Consider the following 24,388-nt stretch of genomic DNA (forward strand, 5'->3'; position numbering starts at 1 on the left):
GAGCATTTGTCACCACAATTGCGTGTTTGCGACAGGCACGCGTGACGAATTAATTTCAAGTACGGGTTGTCCCCAAGGAAGCGTCTGAAGTCGACGTTAACGATTTCATTGTTAAATTTGAATGCCTCAGTTGTTTGTTGGTGCCAGAGGGATAAAATACATGTTAACATGCACGACGAACAGTACAAGTAAGCGAGATTTGTCAACATGATGTAATATATCGTGGAAATAATCAAAAGCAGCAGAATTAGGCTTCTATTGAGTGAATTCTGAAGCAATATTATTAATCACTGCTCAGAGTTTCGTATACATGGAGTTTCAAAAATCGATTGGAGCATTAATTGCTGTTGGGAACGCTATTCTTGACTTGCAATTCAGCCATGTTGGTGGTCTGATACAAAAGAATATTTTATCAGAGTTATCGTTGGCAACAGCCGGCGTGGGCGAGCAACATTGTTTGGCAAATCTCAAGAGAATTGTTGCAAGTCAAGATTAGACCTAAGTTCATATAAAAGAACTCAAACCGCCCCATAGACTCAATAAGGTCAAGGTTTTGCGTGCTTTGAATTCCTGATTTGCAATCTACAACACAGAATAGATATCTTAAGGTCCACTCGTCTCGGAACTTTTGATGTTCATGTCCCCTACTTTTCTGAAGCAAGTATTAAGGAGATCGCAATAGAAAATATAGATGTTTTAACAAATACATCGGTTTGCACTGCAAAAGCTTGGAACTCATCGTCTTTTCAAGATGATAACATTTTGTAAAAATTTCGGAAAACTTTTGCTCTAAACGTGAATTATTAGTAAAATAACATTCTCGTGCAATACTATTCCATATTGATTTTGTGAAAGTATCTTGCTGTGAAGTCACGCATGCGTAGTGAAAAAATACGCCACGATTTTAGCAGAGTGGGCCTTCTGTTAGATGTCTATTCTGTGCTATCATGATTTGATATTATCAAACAGTGTCTCACACCCACGTTGATGAGAAAAATACAACTTGAAATCAGACCACCAACATTGTAAATTATATTTAAAGTTATGCTTCCCAAATTGCGCTTAGCTGATAAAGAAAAGTAAGTTAAATCGAGGTAGGTTTTTTCAATGCCCGCTGCAAAATTCGAAAGTGTTCATTTATGATTGTTTTCTTCAGTAAAGTAATCTTTTCTTTAGCAAATAAAAGTCACTTCACAAAATTTCACGCCGTATTTATTTATTTATTTCTGAAGAGACCAGCTTGGTTTTCATTGAAAGCAACGAGCGAAACGCAGTTAAAATAACTTAAATGTATAGCATAAAATTTAACCCAGCTATATTCATCAATCGTGATCATCCATGATCTATTATTAAGACAACAATTCAACAAATCACTCAGCTTTAATTAAATAAAATCAAAACTTACATAAAGTACATGATTCAAATAACAGATGGTGGCCTGCCATTCTGTAAAAGTTATACATGTACTCAGTTCATAGCTGTCAATTAAAAAAATGTTACATCTATAAATGCACAGTCTGTCTACATATAAAATACAATGTTTCAAAGAATAAATAAAAAAACTGCCAAAGGAATAATAAAAAATGTCATAAAGTCGCACTAGTAATGAAAACCTGTTGTCGTTTGCACATATTCGGCGACAATTTCGACGAAAGTGTCATAAATGATAAAACAGGAACAGTTTCGAGTCCATTAAATGATTTTCCTTCAGGTAAACTGGAATTCTTAGCTCTTTATGTTTACTTTACTTTTCACAACATGTAAGCTTCCTTCCGATGGTTTTAAAACAAATGTTGGCATTCTCTGATTCCCAGCTTCCCGGAGTTTATCGACACATCTTTCATCTTCATTCCATGATGCATTGCGAATAACAAATCCGTCGATGTAGACAGCATCGTGGACATTTATGTTTGGCGTGCTTTGTTCAGCCATCAACTGTATAGTAACAGAAAAATAATTCATTTTATAATTCAAACAACGTAAAATTGTGTGTCCAGTTAAATATTTTGGACATTTAAATATTTCTGGAGCATCGTGGTCATTAAGATGTCAAAAATCACACTTGACTTCGACTGTCTCCTAAGAGGTTGCATTACATACAATTCTGGCTGGCTTTGCTAGTGGTTGACTCATTTGAAAATCATTAATTTCTGTCAAAACTCACGAAGAATTAGAGACTAACACCATTTAAAGGAACACACAAACCTCGAAAATAACATCCATTTCGTGAGGTGGCAGTCCAGTTCTTTTTGACCAATCAAATACAAGAGCTTGAAGCATAGAGTTCTTATTGGTGAAGACAGAAATATCTAGAACTAAAGGAGAATTCTCTTCATATTGGACATACTTATTAATCGCCTCAATCTTCTCTTTTAGTGAGGTCATCCATTGGTTTAGTTTCAAACGATTATTAGGATATTGAATCCAGGTTTGAGGAACCAACTCTGATGACAAGTCTTTCACAATTTCATACATTATTGAAGAGAAATTTATTCTTCCTTCGAGCGCCAAAATAACATCTTCCAGCTGAGACGCCATTTTTTCAAGAGAAATTACAAATGTTCTTAATTCCTTCTTCAAAAAAGACATGAAATACGTTTCATCAAGAGTAGAGTCTTCATTACCACTGTTTAAGTTCGATTTGGTATCTCGAAAGGAAACCAACAGGTCTTTAAAAACTTGCACCGGCTTGAACCAAACACGAGTTATTTGTGTACTTTTCATCGCTGAAGCGATGTCTGAAACCATTTTTCTGCAAAATAGATTCTATAAGTCATACTCTCAGTATTTTCCCCTGGTCTAAATAAAGAAAAATTTCCAAAAAATAATAATTTTGTTTATGAATCGTTTCCTTTTGCATGTATAGGTTTTGATTCTATAAATAACCCTAACACAAAAAACAAGCAAAATGCTGATCCATTTCATGACGTCAACACAAATAATCACATGACTTCCATCCGTGAAAGTGCTTCCATATACGACATTTTTTCCCACTTAACATGAAGTAATGTAAATGTTAAAGATATACTACAGATCTTACCTGCCACAATGCAGATTTTCACTTTCATCCACACATCTATTTATCCCAATGTCATCCAATGAGATCTCAATAGGAGTGGAATTAAGGAGAATATCGAGCTGATCAGATTGTTGCTCCTAGAACGAAAACCAAAGTTGTTGTTATTACGACAATTTACACATTCACGAGTCTTTTAATGTACATACTTTTTCAGGATCATTAGGAGATACAAAATATTTCTCAGCCAAAGCAGTGATCGTGGAGCAGTCGAACATATTAAGAACTTGACCGCAATACAAAATACCCATATCTTGCATCATAGCCATTTTTCTGCTAGCAGCTTTAACAAATGACTTTAACAGAAGCGTAGATTGATAGCCCCAAACGAGATCCTGGTCGCTCCTGTTCAATATTAAAAACTCTTATAAAACTTTTGCCAGCTATACATTAGCCGAAATATACACGACTTTTAGATACATAAAGATACATACGGCGTTCCATCGCAACAAGTGTAAAGAAAAACTCACCAATGATAGGGAATATTAAATCCACGAGAAATATTTACAGCGCTGATGGAGAACTGAATGAAGTATTGCCAACGGTGCAAAATAGTAAGATAAAGGGTCAGCCTGAAAGAGATGGATTTTACTTTGAGAAGTTCATAGGAAATTACGTCAATGATGGGTTCAAATGATAAAAGAAACATGAAAACTTCATGTAGTATTCATGTAAAGGAACCGTAATAACTGTAAGCACGATCACTACAACTATTCAACACTCGCAGACTGCTACAATCTCAAACAGTTCTCTCATTAAATGAATTACTTCTAAACGAACAAATCCATTAAGGCAGCAAATGAAGAAAAAAATTGTTGTTTGCAATATTTAAATTGGGTGAGATGTTCAACGTATCAGTGAAAAAAGTTTTTAAATGTTCAGTTGAAATTATCACATTTCAATGGCTGTTTGAAGTTGGCAAAAAAAACTCCTTTTAATGGACCGTGTCCGTCGTCCGAAGAGTCTGGAACGACTTACTTTTGTGACGTCATGCAAAGGACTACTCAACACAAGATGTATATACAACTACCATGGATGATATATAAGAATTTGCTCGACCCAGTCTGTGCCACGACGGACAAGGTCCGTTGAATGGTTGAATGGCAACTTTAAGCCACCATAAGAAGACGATTCAAACAAATTTGAAAATTGTTTTACCGATACGTAAGACATAACATCTAGTTTTAGTATCGCAAACAAAATTTTTTGCTGCATTGGGGCACTTTAAATTCTCCTTGTCGATTACATAAAATAATGCTCAATCATCACGGCAACCGTTGAAACGAACGCAAAATCTAAACAAACCTTTTATATTCTGTTTTCTCCAGTCTTCTGAGAATAACGAATTTGGTAAAAAGAACAAAACTGGAGTAATACAAGACGATTCTTGGTACACAATATCCATGGATAGATTTGGTACAGTTGTCGCACTTGTACCAAGTTGTGAGAGAACAAGTTCTTTACAGATTTCGCGTAGCTTAATATTAATCAAAATTTTTAAATTAATTTAATTTAATTCATCCAAGGCATGAGTATCCTATGCAAGCGACGTTTTTGAAACATGGACCTACGTCCAAGCCATTAACATAATAAATCGTGAACTATTCAATTTTTTGTCACTTTTGCCTTAGATGCCGTCCAAAAGTCCCTTCTTTTAAAACAACAATATTGTAGTTATTATGTTCCAGCGAGTCACGACAGGATGCTATTCACATAAAATACATAAACTTACATTTTTCATTTTAAACACTTTCCAAAGAAGGGCTCGTTGAAATAAAGACAATTGACGCATGTTGCTTGGTACAGGGGCCATTAACGTCGGCGGTAGCTGAAATATGTAAAAAAAACAACATAAGAAATGCTTGCAGTGAGATCAATTTCTTTCTAATTTCAATGAGAAATTTATGGTTTGATTATTTAACATTTCAACATTAAATATACAGAGTATGGAGGGATTTTTTTATTTTTTACAGGGATTCTGGTCAGTAGCGTAGCGTGTTTGGCACAACTTTTTACTCTCGCTTTGCAAATATTTTTGTATTCACAAACTAATTGAAACGATAAAAGATGAAAGAGTAAAGATTCTAACTTGCTGCGATACAATGAAAAAAAATAGACAAGATATATTACATCAAAATATTCTTTCCACAATGCATCGTTCCTTTTAATCGCCTTTTTTAATCCTTGAAATCCTTGCAACCTATCAAGACTGCAGACTTGATTCCAAACTGAAGTTTCAATCCAATCGGGGATATCAGAATCCTCAACGTCAGTAGACGCATCTGGGCTTGGATGCGTTTCGTAAAACATTTTCCATTCTTCTGTACTTAACAGTCCAGCAAGCTGAAGCTTTTTAACAGCAACCAAAATCGTAAACACGTTGTAATGATCTGAAAATGGACAGCATAGATAGGATATCATTCTTTCATGTATAGCTTGATATGTTAGTGTCGGTGCGCTCATCTTTAATGTAAACAATAGATTTCGCGCGTGCATGAACGGTTAATCTAATAATAAAGGTTTTTAAAATTATTTCATCAAGCTTCCATCTTTCATCAGAATCACTAGCACATCTCTTTACTACTAAAACAAATGTATGTTGTAAAATTTTTGCAATAATTTGCGAAAATGGTACATTAACTACTTTGCACTGAATATTCCTAGTGTCTACAACAATGGCATGGTGAATAAGCATACCTAAATAGAGAGATTTAGCCATTTTTTTGCATATAGCTCTAGTGATATAGGTAATTAGTTCGGTAGATCGTGCCAATGACGAGCCAGATGATTGCTTTCCTCGTCTTCGTTGTTTAATAACGTCCTTTACAAGGTCAATGAGCGTATGAAACGGTGTCTGGTAATAGACATTCAATTGGGGTAGGCTAGATATAATAAGAGATATTGCGGCAGCGTGTTCTGAAACATGTGTGTAGTCTTCGGCCTTGTCTTTTGATATTGCTTGTAGTGCCTAGTTGAAGAATAAAAAAATACCGTGAAAATTATTATTCTAAATAAAACAGATTCGTTGAGATTGTTCTATTACATCACACCAGGTGATAAAAAATAGTTTTAAAGAAATAGAGGATCAACTACTGATTAAAACAACAGTCATGAGCAATGATGAGTTGATATTTCAGGTACCAGATGCCTAATAAAAGTTGAGTTAATGTTTCAGATATCAGATACCGATGACAGTTGGCGGTCTCAAAAAAGAGAAGTAGGTTTTGTTCTTGGTGAAAAATACATAAAAAGCTTCCTTATGAGTTAACTTTTTAACATAATTGCAGTAATTTGACTTTTAGCTTCGAAATTTAACTTTAAATTTAACAAGAAAATACTATTGCAGAAACACAGCTTTTTTGACAATGTTTGCAAGGTTTGTCAGGCTTGGTAGCTATTAGCTAAAACTAGAAAACAGCATGAAGAAAATTTGTTGGGAAACATAAAATATTGTACATCTCACAGAATACAATAGGTCTGTTTGGAAGCAAAACTTGTTTCTACAGGAATGAAAACGAGGATGTTTACGGTGGCAAATCACAGATATATCAAAATACACTTCAATTTCGTGACGGCGAAAATTAAAATGCGCACGCGCATTGAATTTTATTACGTAACAAACGATTCTACGCGTTAATTTGCGCTTGCCAAACAATTAAAAATGTCATAATCTCATTAATCATCATTTTGCGGTTACATATCAAGCAGTTCAGAGCTATTTTTTCATCGAGAGTAAATATTTGTGATACAGTTGTTCAACAATGGGATTGACAAGAAATGTATGTCTCGGCACTATTGCTGCCGTTGGATCCGCATTTCTTGGATACTATTTATATAAAAATATTTTCCAAAAGAGTGAAGTATGTTTTATGAAAAATCTTTCCACTTAACAAAAAGTAGTGAATATGAGTTTCTTTCTGAATAGGATAACGATGATAACATCGAGGAAAGTACAGAATCGACATCGGCGGAAGTTAATGAACGTGAAAATGTCGAACTTGTGAAGGAAACTCACAGCAGTAACAGTAAAGATACTGTTCCAATTTATGCTACAATGTCAGGGGAAAATGAGCAAGATCCCCAGACGGAAAGCAAAGATACAGTCTCAACTAATGCTACAACATCAGTGAAAAGTAAACAAGATTCCCAGAAGCAGAAGAAACGCAAAAAAAATTTGAAAAAATCAAAATCAAAAGCAAGGGATTTTCATGGAAGAAATAAAATAAAAACATTTCTTCAAAAACATTTTAGAATATTAAAACATTTCTGAATAGGATAACGATGATAACATCGAGGAAAGTACAGAATCGACATCGGCGGAAGTTAATGAAAGTGAAAATGTCGAACTTGTGAAGGAAACTCACAGCAGTAAGAGTAAAGATACTGTTCCAATTTATGCTACAATGTCAGGGATGAAGATCCAGACGGAAAGCAAAGATATAGTCTCAACTATATCTTTGCTTTCCGTCTGGGGATCTTGCCCACTGTCCAAGGTGGAAAGACAATTAATATGAACAAAATAGCGACTTTCAGCAATTAATTACATAGATTTTATTTGCATAGAATTTGAATTGAATTATGTATTGATTCTAAGATCTATATTGTGAATACAATCTATAACTGTAAAATAACTTATAAAGTAAGAATTTTAACTATTATATCGTAAAGTTATATCGTATTAAAGTAGAATAAAATAAAGTAGTCAATGTAATTAGAATTAAGATTAAATAAACTTTTTGTAGAAGTAAGAAATTGACTAGATATTTTATACGTTTTTCTTCACTGGTTGGACAAAATGCGACCCGTCAAAATAAGCTTAAGCTTTTTTCATTTAAAAGATCATTGAAATTCAAAAACAGCCACGGTGATTGTCGATATTTAGGCATTAAATTTCTTTCTTAAGATTGCATAAAAGTTTTAGCAGTTTCATTCGGATTTTCTTATCTGACATGTTGGGAAATTCAGGAATTTGCATGGAAAGACTTGAAAAATTCCGCTCCTCTCATTTATTTAACCCGGATATGGCGAGAACAGTTCAGGGAAAAGTTGTTGAATATCACGATACGCGCAGGGCAAAATATTTATGTTTATCTTTTGCAAGAGCTTTCCATTTCAGGCATTTTAATTGCACAAAATATCTTTGGTAGGTTTTACATTCCCGTACGTAAAATGACGATCAAATATCTTACTGATAGCTTAACAAGTAAAAAAATGGCCAAAAATGTAAAAAACACCTCTATAAAAAATTGAAACATTTGATTTCTATACCTTCGATTCTTCTAATTGATGTATGCTCAAACGACACGTTTCTTCACAATGTTTAAGATTCTCAGATATTTTGTCGTTCTCCAGAAGATGTTCATTCATGTTGATCACCATTTCAAGTATGTTTTTCTAGAGGGGAGTGAAAAAAAGCGTAGCTCATGAAACAGCATGTCGTTCTAATAAAAGTTGAAAAGATGAGTTAAAATAACCAACAAATAGTTTGTCTTAAACATCCATAATTCGAAAGAAAAAACGACATTCCAGCTGTTTTGTGAAAAACATACGAAAACAACAGTTTTGGGTGAATAAATACATGTTTGTAGATGTAGATCGTCCAGGTTGGTATGGACCTGAGAAAGACTGCTTTTGTTGTTGTTGACTGACGTTTCGACAACCTTAGCGGTAGTCATCTTCAGAGTCAAATGGAGATGGATCATTAATTACCATAGGACACGCGGTTACTTTCGGTTTCAAGTCCCGACAATCATTCACGATATCATTTTCATCATTTTCGCCATCATTTTCATCACCAATACAAGTGACAATCCATTGTTGAAGCAGTTGATCGCGTTTTTCTTGCTTCAAAAGTCCAAGATAGCAAAGGCAGCCAGCAGACAATAACGCGTCACCAATTAATGTTTCCATATGACGTTCACAAATTTGCAATTGTTCCTGCCAAGCCTGAACATGACCCGCTATACTTCGCATTAGTCCTTCCGAGCGAGCTTTTTTCTGCTCTGTCTTCTGTAATAAAATGAACGGCAAATTACATGTAGCGTAATGATGGCAATCCTAAATGAACGGCAAATTACATGTAGCGTAATAATGGCCGATGTAACAGTAATGTGTCATACAACAACAGTATACCGAATACGTACTTTTGTGCTGGATTCTCTCGAGGAGGGAATGATACGTGCTATGGCGATAGCGGTGGGCCTTTGCAATGTGATGATCATGATGCAGACACGTGGAGAGTACATGGTCTTGTCAGTTGGGGTATTGGTTGCGCAAGACCAAATAAATATGGTGTATATTTAAATGTGTCACAGTTTATGCCATTCATTGATAAAGTTATGTCAGGTAAGGCCGTTTCCATAAAAGCTGCAATTCATATACGGATGTAAAATTCAGGCTGCCAATATACTTAAGATGAGCTTGTGATAAATTAAATGACCAAACCCTTACGATATAAAAAACCCTTGGTGTCTCCAAAACGACTTTTTGCTTCTCAATGAATTGAGACTTTGGCAATTTTTAACCATTAGGAGAAGATTTTCAATTGCGAAAAATGAATACCATGAATATTGAAGAAATCCACAAACAGATAACGACACATTATGACCATCACGAGCTATGCACCAGAAATCTGTTTTCTATCATTAAAGCGTTTTATTCGACTGTAAAACCAGTTGATGTAGTAAGAACTTGGGCATTTTATCCACAATCGATTGCTAAACTCTACTCAATAACACCAATCGATATTGCCAAACATTATTTTTGGGACATTAGAGAGACTTGCAAGTCTACAATGTTTCGGATCTTTCTTGGGAAATTAGATAATGTTGACAAAATCCCTTATAACCTCACGATTAAGATGTATGGTGAATTGCTTAATGTAACGATCGTTGAAATGGCTTTTTACACTCGTATGTCATTAGCTGTGCTGTATTCCTTGAAAATGGATTTCAAAACACTTCAAATGAAAGTAGAGCAAGGCAAATTGATCGAAATAAAAGTGGCTCGAATTGTAGAACTTGTTGCCTTTATTGAATATCTTCAACCTGGTATTCAATACAACGTATTAAGTTTGTCAAATTTCGTAAGTAATTGCTCTTATGAAGTGGCAAGAAATTTCACGGACAAGTCAATGAAAAAACTGATTGCAAAATATAACATTGACATCTTCATAAAGTTTATTCATCTCAAAACATCGCAAAATTCTTTGGTATTTTATCTTTTGCCGAATTTCAAGAGCTACAGATTAGCAATGTTATTTTGGATCTATTGGGCATGAAGTTATTCCAAATTCAATCATCATTTCCAAGGATGAATATACTCAACATCGCTGAAAAGATACATGACATTGAAAGATACTGGAATCTTTCTTCCCAATTGTTGACAATTGAAGATATTTTATTGGTTGGCAAATTGATGAAAGGTAACGAAAGACTATTAAATAGGGCATAGTAAGGAATTTCTTACTTGTAGTAATTGTATTTCTTTCATGTTTACAGAAAATTACAGTTGTAATTTATGCAACAAAGCTAACGATGTGCCTGGTTGTGATCTAGTGTGTTCAAAATACACTTCCAAAAACTTTACCAATGTCAATGGTGTTGCAGACGAAACATGTGTGTATACGGCATCATAAATGAGTGTCGTTTCAGTGTTGTGATCTCAAATCCAGATAATTGTGGTGTTTTTATGTTAAATAATTAGTTTTTCCCCAAATCCTTCGAAAGTAAAACCATTTATGGTTTGAACTCAAATGCATGTGCCAAAAAATTGAATTAGAAATAAGCAGTGCCTTTTTACAATTGCTTTTAAACTACTAAAGTTCATTTTATGGAACATATTGTCTATGTTTTTCTTTTTTTGTTTTCTAGTGCCAAACATCAAACTTACTGTGATATTTGGAGCATTTTTTGCCTTACTTGTGATTTTCATCATCGTCCTAATCATTTGCTTTTTCTCAAAGAAAATTAATTCTCACCAAGAAACCACAAGTGACAAAATGAAAACATACGAAACAAAATATAGTGAAAGTGTAGCTTACAAAGCAGAATCAAATAACAACATCGTATTTTTGCCAATGAGTAAAGTTACACATGGAAAAACAGGCAGCTATACACAACTGGATGGATGCGAAAAGGAAGAGAGTAGACGTAATGGTAATAATTGTGAAGAGAATGTCTAATCAATTACTTATCAACAAACTTGAGTGCAGATAGATTATAACATGTAGATAGATAGTCAATACATGGTAAAGCTTGAGTTGCAAACGATATATATGTTATTTAATTTTTTGTTTTGAAATTGATGTAATTTACGTGAATGTATTTATGTTTCTTGTTGCCACCACCAAACATTAATATTTATAGCCGTAACATGAGGCCACCTTAATTTATATTCGTTGTAAATATTGCAAGCGTGCGTGGGTATGTTTGGAGACGATTTTTTAAACCTATTCTGTAATTATAATGCAATTGGAATTTCACGATTGGAACTTTTAACGCTTTCTCCATTTCAAACAGAAAATAAACAGTAGTCTCACGTTGAATCCAGCTTCATGTATTAGAGAAAAGGATATTCAAAAGGGCGAGTTGTAGAAAGCTTTTCTAATTTCAATAAGAGCAAGAGAAGTTCACTGAAACAACGACTTCATTCATTCCATTTTTAAACTTTCAAATGAGCGATACAAACAAAAACGCACATTAATACAAGCAACAATAAGCAAGACACGAATGTAACTTGAATAACATATCATTTTCAATTTAACACGAGTTAAAGCAATCCGAATTTTGTTCATATTTGGGAAAAGCTGATAATTGAAACCAGTGGCGTTGCCAGCGAGGGAACTGAAGGGAAGTGTCCCCCCCCCAATATTCCAAAGACCAATTTCGAGAATTTAAATGAAAAGGAGTGGAGTGGGCAATGAATCTAATTTCAAACAGCAATGAAAATAGTGCGTTGCTCCTTCGTTGCTTTCCGTAAACGGTCAAAAAGAAAAGTCGAGGTAGTAATCTTCAATCATCGCAGTCTATAAGATTGACTAAAATACACTTTTTGATACATTAAACATAAAACTGCCCTTCTAAAAGCGCGGGGCTTTTAGATTTTTATTAAACCTACCTGAAAGAAATAGAGTCTTAAAGAAAAAACAATCAAACATTTTTTCGAAGGGGAATGCCTTCGGACCACAATTCAAGTCTCACACCTTTGACGGTTGCATCGTCCCCCTTAGTCTGAACAGAAAATATCCTGCGTTGGTGATTAACTATAGACGTAGTATATTTGAGACATACTGAGCAGCCGTTGTGTACAACTACACGAGAACAAAACGCTAAATTCAATACAATACTGTTGTTTCTGTCGCTCAATCGAAAGTTAATTCATGGCATGAAAATTAAACTGTTGTTTTATTGAACTTCACTTACGCTTAATTGACATTTGATTGCTGTTCTTGAAATTGGGAACGCGGCTATTAAATATACAACACGTCCAGTAACACGTCTCATCGAATACCCGTTTTCTTTTAATGAAGGGTAAATGCTGTAGGTCAACTACAAAAAAATCATCGTGCAAAATAGCACAAGTTGTGGAAAATCGATCGGGACTCATTTTGCATAAAAATGTTGAAGAAAAATAGACACGTACAAACAATCAATGGTCATTCTTTCAATTTCTAATATTACGTATGTAGAAATGCAATTCGCTCCTATCTCGAAATCGGCAAGCTGTGAAGAAAGAACTTACCTGGTTCACAATTTCGACTTTAAAGTCATGTTTGAACTCCAGATTGAAACAAATGAGTACGAATGTTGAATATTCTGTCCAGGTTCAATTAAACATGTCGTACAGACATTTCAAACTTTCCTATTCCTGGACTGACTTTGCCTCGAGGCTAAAGAAAAATATATTTTTTAGCACTTGGGATTAAAGAATTCTGCACATATATTTTTTTCAAGGAAATAGCAGTAAGCAAAAATACTTTAGTTCTAGAAAACCTGGTGGTGCATATTTTTCTGTTCGTTGGAAAAAATTTTAATGATCAACAGACATCAATCAAAAATGGATAATATAAACTTAATTTACTGAGAGCAATAACGACGAGCTTTACTTAATAAGAAAATTGGCCATGATTACCAACCAGGGATAATTGCAGGTTATAAAGAAAGCATTTGCACCCCCCCGGAATTCATTTGTAGTCCCATGTAATGCTGGCGATTGCATTAAATTCTGATGTTTGATGGGAATTTGGGTTTCTTTGACTCGAGCGAGTTGTATTTAGTGAAGACGACAACCTTGACGTACGTCGTATTTTTGTCATGACCACAAAATATTGTAAAAAATCCTATGAGCTTCCCCCTGCCGTTTACAAGTGCTTCTTTATAAGAAATGTGAAAAGTTGATATGGCCGAATCGGAGAAAACGAACGTGAAAACGAATTGAAAGTTAAGGGAGCTCTCACTTCTCATTAAATGCATTCCAGACATTTAACTTTCATGATTCACAAACAAGTCAACTGTCTTATTTGGCTTGAAACTTTCATCTAAAATCTTTTTGCAAATTTATTGTCTATTTTTTTGTTCAAAATATAGCAAAGATTCATCAGCACACAATGTGCTCCAAGCAACCATAATTTCTGGACATTCAACAAAACTTTCAAGAGATGTATTCAACTCTCACACAGACATTCATCATGGCCAAGTAAAATTTACTCGAGCTGCGATTTCTACATCAGCTTTAATATTATGATAAATGAATGATTCAACTTTTGTTAAGCAAGTATTTTAGCATTTGTGAAGAAAGTATTTCAACCCTTATTAAGCTATGAGTTTAATTATGGCTAAATTAAGTTGTTCATAAAACTTTGATTCCTCAAGGCTAAATAATACTTCAATATTTTTATTTTACTCTCGAGTGAAGATGAAATTTAAACCTTAATCTTTGTGTTGAATAACATGAATACAGTCAAGTGGCGAACTCGGTAGGAATAATAGACAATGAGCAATTTTCATTATCTAGTAAAGTTTGTACAGTAAAGTACAGTAAAGTACAGTAAAGTACAGTGAACTAAGTTTAACTCTAATAGCTTCAATCTAAGACATTTCCTATTTTACATCATCAAACAAGTGACACTATATTCACAGAGAACAGCGTACAGACGAATTTCGACGATCGGTTTCATGTAAAATGCTCAATTAATCATTAATCAAGAGGTATGAAATTGGAAAATATTTTATAAGTGCATGCACGATCATTGATCAAATGTATAAAACTATCCATGAACGTCTGGCTAACCTTGAATACAACGTGGACGAAAGCCAGCGGTCGATGAAAGTTTGTAATATGTCTTCAAAGACTGCATTGGATGACCGATGACTGTCTTCATGGTTCTTCAAAAGAGCATTTGTCACCACAATTGCGTATTTGCGACAGGCACGCGTGACGAATTAATTTCAAGTACGGGGACAACCCCAAGAAAGCGTCTGAAGTCGACGTTAACGATTTCATTGTTAAATTTGAATGCCTCAGTTGTTTGTTGGTGCCAGAGGGATAAAATACATGTTAACATGCACGACGAACAGTACAAGTAATCGAGATTTGTCAACATGATGTAATATATGGAGGAAATAATCAAAAGCAGCAGAATTAGGCTTCTATTGAGTGCATTCTGAAGCAATATTATTAATCACTGCTCAGAGTTTCGTATACATGGGGTTTCAAAAATCGATTGGAGCATTAATTGCTGTTGGGAACGCTATTCTTGACTTGCAATTCAGCCATGTTGGTGGTCTGATACAAAAGAATATTTTATCAGAGTTATCGTTGGCAACAGCCGGCGTGGGCGAGCAACATTGTTTGGCAAATCTCAAGAGAATGGTTGCAAGTCAAGATAAGACCTAAGTTCATATAAAAGAACTCAAACCGCTCCATAGACTCAATAAGCTCAAGGTTTTGCGTGCTTTGAATTCCTGATTTGCAATCTGCATCACAGAATAGATATCTTAAGGTCCACTCATCTCGGAACTTTTGATGTTCGTGTCCCCTACTTTTCTGAAGCAAGTTCTAAGGAGATCGCAATAGAAAATATAGATGTTTTAACAAATACATCGTTTTGCACTACAAAAGCTTGGAACTCATCGTCTTTGCAAGATGATAACATTTTGTAAAAATTTCGGCAAACTTTTGCTTTAAACGTGAATTATTAGTAAAATAACATTATCGTGCAATACTATTCCATATTGATTTCGTGAAAGTATCTTGCTGGGAAATCACGCATGCGTAGTGAAAAAATACGCCACGATTTTAGCAGAGTGGGCCTTCTGTTAGATGTCTATTCTGTGCTATCATGATGTGATATTATCAAACAGTGTCTCACACCCACGTTGATGAGAAAAATACAACTTGAAATCAGACCACCAACATTGTAAATTATATTTAAAGTTATGCTTCCCAAATTGCGCTTAGCTGATAAAGAAAAGTAAGTTAAATCGAGGTAGGTTTTTTTAATGCCCGCTGCAAAATTCGAAAGTGTTCATTTATGATTGTTTTCTTCAGTAAAGTAATCTTTTCTTTAGCAAATAAAAAGTCACTTCACAAAATTTGACGCCGTATTTATTTCTGAAGAGACCAGCTTGGTTTTTCATTGAAAGCAACGAGCAAAACGCAGTTAAAATAACTTAAATGTATAGCATAAAATTTAACCCAGCTATATTCATCAATCGTGATCATCCATGATCTATTATTAAGACAACAATTCAACCAAATCACTCAGCTTTAATTAAATAAAATCAAAACTTACATAAAGTACATGATTCAAATAACAGATGGTGGCCTGCCATTCTGTAAAAGTTATATATGTACTCAGTTCATAGCTGTCAATTAAAAAAATGGTACATTTATAAATCCACAGTCTGTCTACATATAAAATACAATGTTTCAAAGAATAATTAAAAAAACTGCCAAAGGAATAATAAAAAATGTCATAAAGTCGCACTAGTAATGAAAACCTGTTGTCGTTTGCACATATTCGGCGACAATTTCGACGAAAGTGTCATAAATGATAAAACAGGAACAGTTTCGAGTCCATTAATATGATTTTCCTTTAGGTAAACTGGAATTCTTAGCTCTTTATGTTTACGTTTACTTTTCACAACATGTAAGCTTTCTTCCAATGGTTTTAAAACAAATGTTGGCATTCTCTGATTCCCAGCTTCCCGGAGTTTATCGACACATCTTTCATTTTCATTCCATGATGCATTGCGAATAACAAATCCGTCGATGTAGACAGCATCGTGGGCATTTATGTTTGGCGTGCTTTGTTCAGCCATCAACTGTGTAGTAACAGAAAAATAATTCATTTTATAATTCAAACAACGTAAAATTGTGTGTCCAGTTAAATATTTTGACGTTCAAATATTTCTGGAGTTCAAAATCACACTTGGACTGGAGCAAATTGTGTGTTTTTTTTTCGCATTTCGTGTTCCAGTTCTTTTGACCAATCAAATGCTTTAGAGTTCCAGAAATATCTAGAATAATTCTCTTCATATTTACTTATTAACAAAAACAAGTTTCGAATCCAGGTTTTCTGATGACAAGTACAGTTAAATAACATCTTCCAGCTGAGACATTACAAATGTCACGTTTCATCAAAGTAGTGTTTAAGTTCCTTTTCATCGCTGAAATGTCTGTTTCTGCAAAATAGAAGTCAGTGGTCTAAATGAAAAATTTAATAATTTTTATGAATCGTTTCCTTTGCTTGTATAGGTTTTGATTCTATAAATAACCCTAACACAAAAAACAAGCAAAATGTCGATCCATTTCATGACGTCAACACAAATAATCACATGACTTCCATCCGTGAAAGTGCTTCCATATACGACATTTTTTCCCAATTAACATGAAGTAATGTAAATGTTAAAGATATACTACAGATCTTACCTGCCACAATGCAGATTTTCACTTTCATCCACACAACTATTTATCCCAATGTCATCCAAAGAGATCTCAATAGGAGTGGAATTAAGGAGAATATCAAGCTGATCAGATTGTTGCTCCTAGAACGAAAACCAAAGTTATTGTTATTACGACATTTTACACATTCACGAGTCTTTGAATGTAAATACTTTTTCAGGATCATTTGAAGATACAAAATCTTTCTCAGCCAAAGCAGTGATCGTGGAGCAGTCGAACATATTAAGAACTTGACCGCAATACAAAATACCCATATCTTGCATCATAGCCATTTTTCTGCTAGCAGCTTTAACAAATGACTTTAACAGAAGCGTAGATTGATAGCCCCAAACGAGATCCTGGTCGCTCCTGTTCAATATTAAAACTCTTATAAAACTTTTGCCAGCTATACATTAGCCGAAATATACACGACTTTTAGATACATAAAGATACATACGGCGTTCCATCGCAACAAGTGTAAAGAAAAACTCACCAATGATAGGGAATATTAAATCCACGAGAACCATATTTACAGCGCTGATGGAGAACTGAATGAAGTATTGCCAACGGTGCAAAATAGTAAGATAAAGGGTCAGCCTGAAAGAGATGGATTTTTCTTTTGAGAAGTTGTTCGGACTAGTACAACATGGAATAAATGTTAAAAGAAAAACAAGATGTTTTGAACTTCGATAATGAAGTTCCTAATGACGTTTTAAACCAATTTTTGAAATATTGCAAGAAAAACAAACGATTATAAAATGAAACATACTTCATAACAATTTTTACCTTCACATCTAAGGATTCAAGCTCCTTCAAATTGATATTAGAATGCTTATGTTTATTCCATAGTGTGAGAAAAGACTGTCGACATGTGGCATCATGGGACAGTTTGTCGTCCCAAGCTATTTTCATACTGTAACGTATAATAACCGCCGGTAATGGGGTTCCAGATGTAGGCGTCGTGATCAACCAAAGACGGAAATGAGGATGCATAATCAATGATTGGTCAAAGGCGTATGACGTCACAGTGTACAGAGCAGTTTCTCTTTCAAATAAGCCATGCTTGCCAGTGATATGTTCTTTGCTACTGCTCAAGGTAACTTGCTGAAAATGAAATTTCGTAGTAACATCATTAAACATGCGCAGACATGAGAATTATTCAACCGTAACAATGAAGATGACTGCATACACAATTGACTAAAATGCCTTGCTGACTTCATAGAAAACGACCAAGATGACTAAATGTGAAATTTACAAAAAAAGCCTTGTCGACTTTGAAGAAAATGACGAACAAAAAAACTGGCTCAAAACGTTGACCAAAAAACGAAATCAACTTAAGATTGGAAAGCATAAAGATTATAAAAAAGATGCTAAATGAACAAAATGTCACGCATTTCACAGAATTCTCAAGGAAAACAAAACATATGTAACAAAACATGCACCTAAGTTAGATAATGGAGTCACAGCCCTTTCAATAACCATAAACAACTTTATTCTTTTAAGCATCCTGTACATTAACTTACATAAAAAATATCCATAATTTCCGGGGACCAGTGAGACGCAAAATGGCAATTTTTTATGATCACCCAAGTGCCTCGTTGACATGCATTTCGTAAAAGTTTGTGCGCTTCAGACAACTGATTCTCATGACAAACATCGACAATGCGTAAGTTAGCATCATGCTTTAGTCGTCTGGCAAGAGCTAAAATTTCATCAACTGGATCTAAATTGGGAATTAAAACACAAGTGATTTTACGACAGGCCACAGTCATAGGAAATTACGTCAATGGTGGGTTCAAATGGTAAAAGAAACATGAAAACTTCATGTAGTATTCATGTAAAGGAACCGTAATAACTGTAAGCACGATCACTACAACTATTCAACACTCGCAGACTGCTAAAATCTCAAACAGTTCTCTCATTAAAATGAATTACTTCTAAACGAACAAATCCATTAAGGCAGCAAATGCAGAAAAAATTGTTGTTTGCAATATTTAAATTGGGTGTGATGTTCAACGTATCAGTGAAAAAAGTTTTTAAATGTTCAGTTTAAATTATCTCATTTCAATGGCTATTTGAAGTTGGCAAAAAAAACTCCTTTTAATGGACCGTGTCCGTCGTCCGAAGAGTCTGGAACGACTTACTTTTGTGACGTCATGCAAATGACTTCTCAACACAAGATGTATATACAACTACCATGGATGATATATAAGAATTTGCTCGACCCAGTCTTCGTGCCACGACGGACAAGGTCCGTTGAATGGTTGAATGGCAACTTTAAGCCACAATAAGAAGAAGATTCAAACAAATTTGAAAATTGTTTTACCGATACGTAAGACATTACATCTAATTTTAGTATCGCAAACAAAATTTTTTTGCTGCATTGGGGCACTTTAAATTCTCCTTGTCGATTACATAAAATAATGCTCAATCATCACGGCAACCGTTGAAACGAACGCAAAATCTAAACAAACCTTTTATATTCTGTTTTCTCCAGTCCTCTGAGAATAACGAATCTGGTAAAAAGAACAAAACTGGAGTAATACAAGTCGATTCTTGGTACACAATATCCATGGATAGATTTGGTACAGTTGTCGCACTTGTACCAAGTTGTGAGAGAACAAGTTCTTTACAGATTTCGCGTAGCTTAATGATAATTAAAATATTCAATTTAATCCTATGCAAGCGACGTTTTTGAAACATGGACCTACGTCCAAGCCATTAACATAATAAATCGTGAACTATTCAATTTTTTGTCACTTTTGCCTTAGATGCCGTCCAAAAGTCCCTTCTTTTAAAACAACAATATTGTAGTTATTATGTTCCAGCGAGTCACGACAGGATGCTATTCACGTAAAATACATAAACTTACATTTTTCATTTTAAACACTTTCCAAAGAAGGGCTCGTTGAAATAAAGACAATTGACGCATGTTGCTTGGCACAGGGGCCATTAACGTCGGCGGTAGCTGAAATATGTAAAAAAAAAAAACATAAGAAATGCTTGCAGTGAGATCAATTTCTTTCTAATTTCAATGAGAAATTTATGGTTTGATTATTTAACATTTCAACATTAAATATACGGAGCACGGAGGGATTTTCTTATTTTTTACAGGGATTCTGGTCAGTAGCGTAGCGTGTTTGGCACAACTTTTTACTCCCGCTATGCAAATATTTTTGTATTCACAAACTAATTGAAAGGATAAAAGATGAAAGAGTAAAGATTCTAGCTTGCTGCGATACAATGAAAAAAAATAGACAAGATATATTACATCAAAATATTCTTTCCACAATGCATCGTTCCTTTTAATCGCCTTTTTTAATCCTTGAAATCCTTGCAACCTATCAAGACTGCAGACTTGATTCCAAACTGAAGTTTCAATCCAATCGGGGATATCAGAATCCTCAACGTCAGTAGACGCATCTGGGCTTGGATGCGTTTCGTAAAACATTTTCCATTCTTCTGTACTTAACAGTCCAGCAAGCTGAAGCTTTTTAACAGCAACCAAAATCGTAAACACGTTGTAATGATCTGAAAATGGACAGAATAGATAGGATATCATTCTTTCATGTATAGCTTGATATGTTAGTGTCGGTGCGCTCATCTTTAATGTAAACAATAGATTTCGCGCGTGCATGAACGGTTAATCTAATAATAAAGGTTTTTAAAATTATTTCATCAAGCTTCCATCTTTCATCAGAATCACTAGCACATCTCTTTACTACTAAAACAAATGTATGTTGTAAAATTTTTGCAATAATTTGCGAAAATGGTACATTAACTACTTTGCACTGAATATTCCTAGTGTCTACAACAATGGCATGGTGAATAAGCATACCTAAATAGAGAGATTTAGCCATTTTTTTGCATATAGCTCTAGTGATATAGGTAATTAGTTCGGTAGATCGTGCCAATGACGAGCCAGATGATTGCTTTCCTCGTCTTCGTTGTTTAATAACGTCCTTTACAAGGTCAATGAGCGTATGAAACGGTGTCTGGTAATAGACATTCAATTGGGGTAGGCTAGATATAATAAGAGATATTGCGGCAGCGTGTTCTGAAACATGTGTGTAGTCTTCGGCCTTGTCTTTTGATATTGCTTGTAGTGCCTAGTTGAAGAATAAAAAATACCGTGAAAATTATTATTCTAAATAAAACAGATTCGTTGAGATTGTTCTATTACATCACACCAGGTGATAAAAAATAGTTTTAAAGAAATAGAGGATCAACTACTGATTAAAACAACAGTCATGAGCAATGATGAGTTGATATTTCAGGTACCAGATGCCTAATAAAAGTTGAGTTAATGTTTCAGATATCAGATACCGATGACAGTTGGCGGTCTCAAAAAAGAGAAGTAGGTTTTGTTCTGGGTGAAAAATACATAAAAAGCTTCCTTATGAGTTAACTTTTTAACATAATTGCAGTAATTTGACTTTTAGCTTCGAAATTTAACTTTAAATTTAACAAGAAAATACTATTGCAGAAACACAGCTTTTTGACAATGTTTGCAAGGTTTGTCAGGCTTGGTAGCTATTAGCTAAAACTAGAAAACAGCATGAAGAAAATTTGTTGGGAAACATAAAATATTGTACATCTCACAGAATACAATAGGTCTGTTTGGAAGCAAAACTTGTTTCTACAGGAATGAAAACGAGGATGTTTACGGTGGCAAATCACAGATATATCAAAATACACTTCAATTTCGTGACGGCGAAAATTAAAATGCGCACGCGCATTGAATTTTATTACGTAACAAACGATTCTACGCGTTAATTTGCGCTTGCCAAACAATTAAAAATGTCATAATCTCATTAATCATCATTTTGCGGTTACATATCAAGCAGTTCAGAGCTATTTTTTCATCGAGAGTAAATATTTGTGATACAGTTGTTCAACAATGGGATTGACAAGAAATGTATGTCTCGGCACTATTGCTGCCGTTGGATCCGCATTTCTTGGATACTATTTATATAAAATAATTTTCCAAAAGAGTGAAGTATGTTTTATGAAAAATCTTTCCACTTAACAAAAAGTAGTGAATATGAGTTTCTTTCTGAATAGGATAACGATGATAACATCGAGGAAAGTACAGAATCGACATCGGCGGAAGTTAATGAACGTGAAAATGTCGAACTTGTGAAGGAAACTCACAGCAGTAACAGTAAAGATACTGTTCCAATTTATGCTACAATGTCAGGGGAAAATGAGCAAGATCCCCAGACGGAAAGCAAAGATACAGTCTCAACTAATGCTACAACATCAGTGAAAAGTAAACAAGATTCCCAGAAGCAGAAGAAACGCAAAAAAAATTTGAAAAAATCAAAATCAAAAAGCAAGGGATTTTCATGGAAGAAATAAAATAAAAACATTTCTTCAAAAACATTTTAGAATATTAAAACATTTCTGAATAGGATAACGATGATAACATCGAGGAAAGTACAGAATCGACATCGGCGGAAGTTAATGAAAGTGAAAATGTCGAACTTGTGAAGGAAACTCACAGCAGTAAGAGTAAAGATACTGTTCCAATTTATGCTACAATGTCAGGGGAAAATGAGCAAGATCCCCAGACGGAAAGCAAAGATATAGTCTCAACTATATCTTTGCTTTCCGTCTGGGGATCTTGCCCACTGTCCAAGGTGGAAAGACAATTAATATGAACAAAATAGCGACTTTCAGCAATTAATTACATAGATTTTATTTGCATAGAATTTGAATTGAATTATGTATTGATTCTAAGATCTATATTGTGAATACAATCTATAACTGTAAAATAACTTATAAAGTAAGAATTTTAACTATTATATCGTAAAGTTATATCGTATTAAAGTAGAATAAAATAAAGTAGTCAATGTAATTAGAATTAAGATTAAATAAACTTTTTGTAGAAGTAAGAAATTGACTAGATATTTTATACGTTTTTCTTCACTGGTTGGACAAAATGCGACCCGTCAAAATAAGCTTAAGCTTTTTTCATTTAAAAGATCATTGAAATTCAAAAACAGCCACGGTGATTGTCGATATTTAGGCATTAAATTTCTTTCTTAAGATTGCATAAAAGTTTTAGCAGTTTCATTCGGATTTTCTTATCTGACATGTTGGGAAATTCAGGAATTTGCATGGAAAGACTTGAAAAATTCCGCTCCTCTCATTTATTTAACCCGGATATGGCGAGAACAGTTCAGGGAAAAGTTGTTGAATATCACGATACGCGCAGGGCAAAATATTTATGTTTATCTTTTGCAAGAGCTTTCCATTTCAGGCATTTTAATTGCACAAAATATCTTTGGTAGGTTTTACATTCCCGTACGTAAAATGACGATCAAATATCTTACTGATAGCTTAACAAGTAAAAAAATGGCCAAAAATGTAAAAAACACCTCTATAAAAAATTGAAACATTTGATTTCTATACCTTCGATTCTTCTAATTGATGTATGCTCAAACGACACGTTTCTTCACAATGTTTAAGATTCTCAGATATTTTGTCGTTCTCCAGAAGATGTTCATTCATGTTGATCACCATTTCAAGTATGTTTTTCTAGAGGGGAGTGAAAAAGCGTAGCTCATGAAACAGCATGTCGTTCTAATAAAAGTTGAAAAGATGAGTTAAAATAACCAACAAATAGTTTGTCTTAAACATCCATAATTCGAAAGAAAAAACGACATTCCAGCTGTTTTGTGAAAAACATACGAAAACAACAGTTTTGGGTGAATAAATACATGTTTGTAGATGTAGATCGTCCAGGTTGGTATGGACCTGAGAAAGACTGCTTTTGTTGTTGTTGACTGACGTTTCGACAACCTTAGCGGTAGTCATCTTCAGAGTCAAATGGAGATGGATCATTAATTACCATAGGACACGCGGTTACTTTCGGTTTCAAGTCCCGACAATCATTCACGATATCATTTTCATCATTTTCGCCATCATTTTCATCACCAATACAAGTGACAATCCATTGTTGAAGCAGTTGATCGCGTTTTTCTTGCTTCAAAAGTCCAAGATAGCAAAGGCAGCCAGCAGACAATAACGCGTCACCAATTAATGTTTCCATATGACGTTCACAAATTTGCAATTGTTCCTGCCAAGCCTGAACATGACCCGCTATACTTCGCATTAGTCCTTCCGAGCGAGCTTTTTTCTGCTCTGTCTTCTGTAATAAAATGAACGGCAAATTACATGTAGCGTAATGATGGCAATCCTAAATGAACGGCAAATTACATGTAGCGTAATAATGGCCGATGTAACAGTAATGTGTCATACAACAACAGTATACCGAATACGTACTTTTGTGCTGGATTCTCTCGAGGAGGGAATGATACGTGCTATGGCGATAGCGGTGGGCCTTTGCAATGTGATGATCAT

At 34.5% G+C, this 24,388-nt stretch overlaps 1 protein-coding gene and 1 long non-coding RNA gene across 2 annotated transcripts; one reads left to right on the forward strand and one right to left on the reverse strand.

Annotated features, from left to right (window-relative positions):
* Positions 1 to 1,725: 1,725 nt before the first annotated feature.
* On the reverse strand, positions 1,726 to 24,388 carry LOC124459517 (dynein axonemal heavy chain 10-like). Its single transcript, XM_047008972.1, has 14 exons — positions 24,311 to 24,388; positions 23,877 to 24,176; positions 23,438 to 23,563; positions 20,859 to 21,129; positions 20,292 to 20,551; positions 19,893 to 19,988; positions 19,495 to 19,666; positions 18,544 to 18,743; positions 17,807 to 18,124; positions 17,514 to 17,617; positions 17,194 to 17,389; positions 17,009 to 17,124; positions 2,206 to 2,752; positions 1,726 to 1,935 (listed from the first exon to the last, which is right to left on the reverse strand). The coding sequence occupies exons 1-14, from the start codon at positions 24,386 to 24,388 to the stop codon at positions 1,726 to 1,728; spliced, it is 2,994 nt and encodes a 997-aa protein (XP_046864928.1).
* Positions 10,605 to 11,621, forward strand: LOC124442230. Its single transcript, XR_006947184.1, has 2 exons — positions 10,605 to 10,692; positions 10,948 to 11,621. It is a non-coding gene; the product is annotated as an uncharacterized LOC124442230 (long non-coding RNA).

This window comes from Xenia sp. Carnegie-2017, unplaced genomic scaffold, assembly GCF_021976095.1.
Source record: "Xenia sp. Carnegie-2017 unplaced genomic scaffold, XeniaSp_v1 HiC_scaffold_1, whole genome shotgun sequence".
Taxonomy (NCBI): domain Eukaryota; kingdom Metazoa; phylum Cnidaria; class Anthozoa; order Malacalcyonacea; family Xeniidae; genus Xenia; species Xenia sp. Carnegie-2017.

Excerpts from the sequence above, each read along its gene's own strand:
- LOC124459517 (XM_047008972.1), bottom strand. The coding sequence starts at position 24,388 with ATGATCATCACATTGCAAAGGCCCACCGCTATCGCCATAGCACGTATC. Across the intron at positions 18,744-19,494 it reads GAGAAAACAGAATATAAAAG|ATCCAGTTGATGAAATTTTA; the intron begins GTTTGTTTAGAT and ends TTCCCAATTTAG. Across the intron at positions 18,125-18,543 it reads AAATTATGGATATTTTTTAT|CAAGTTACCTTGAGCAGTAG; the intron begins GTAAGTTAATGT and ends TTTCATTTTCAG.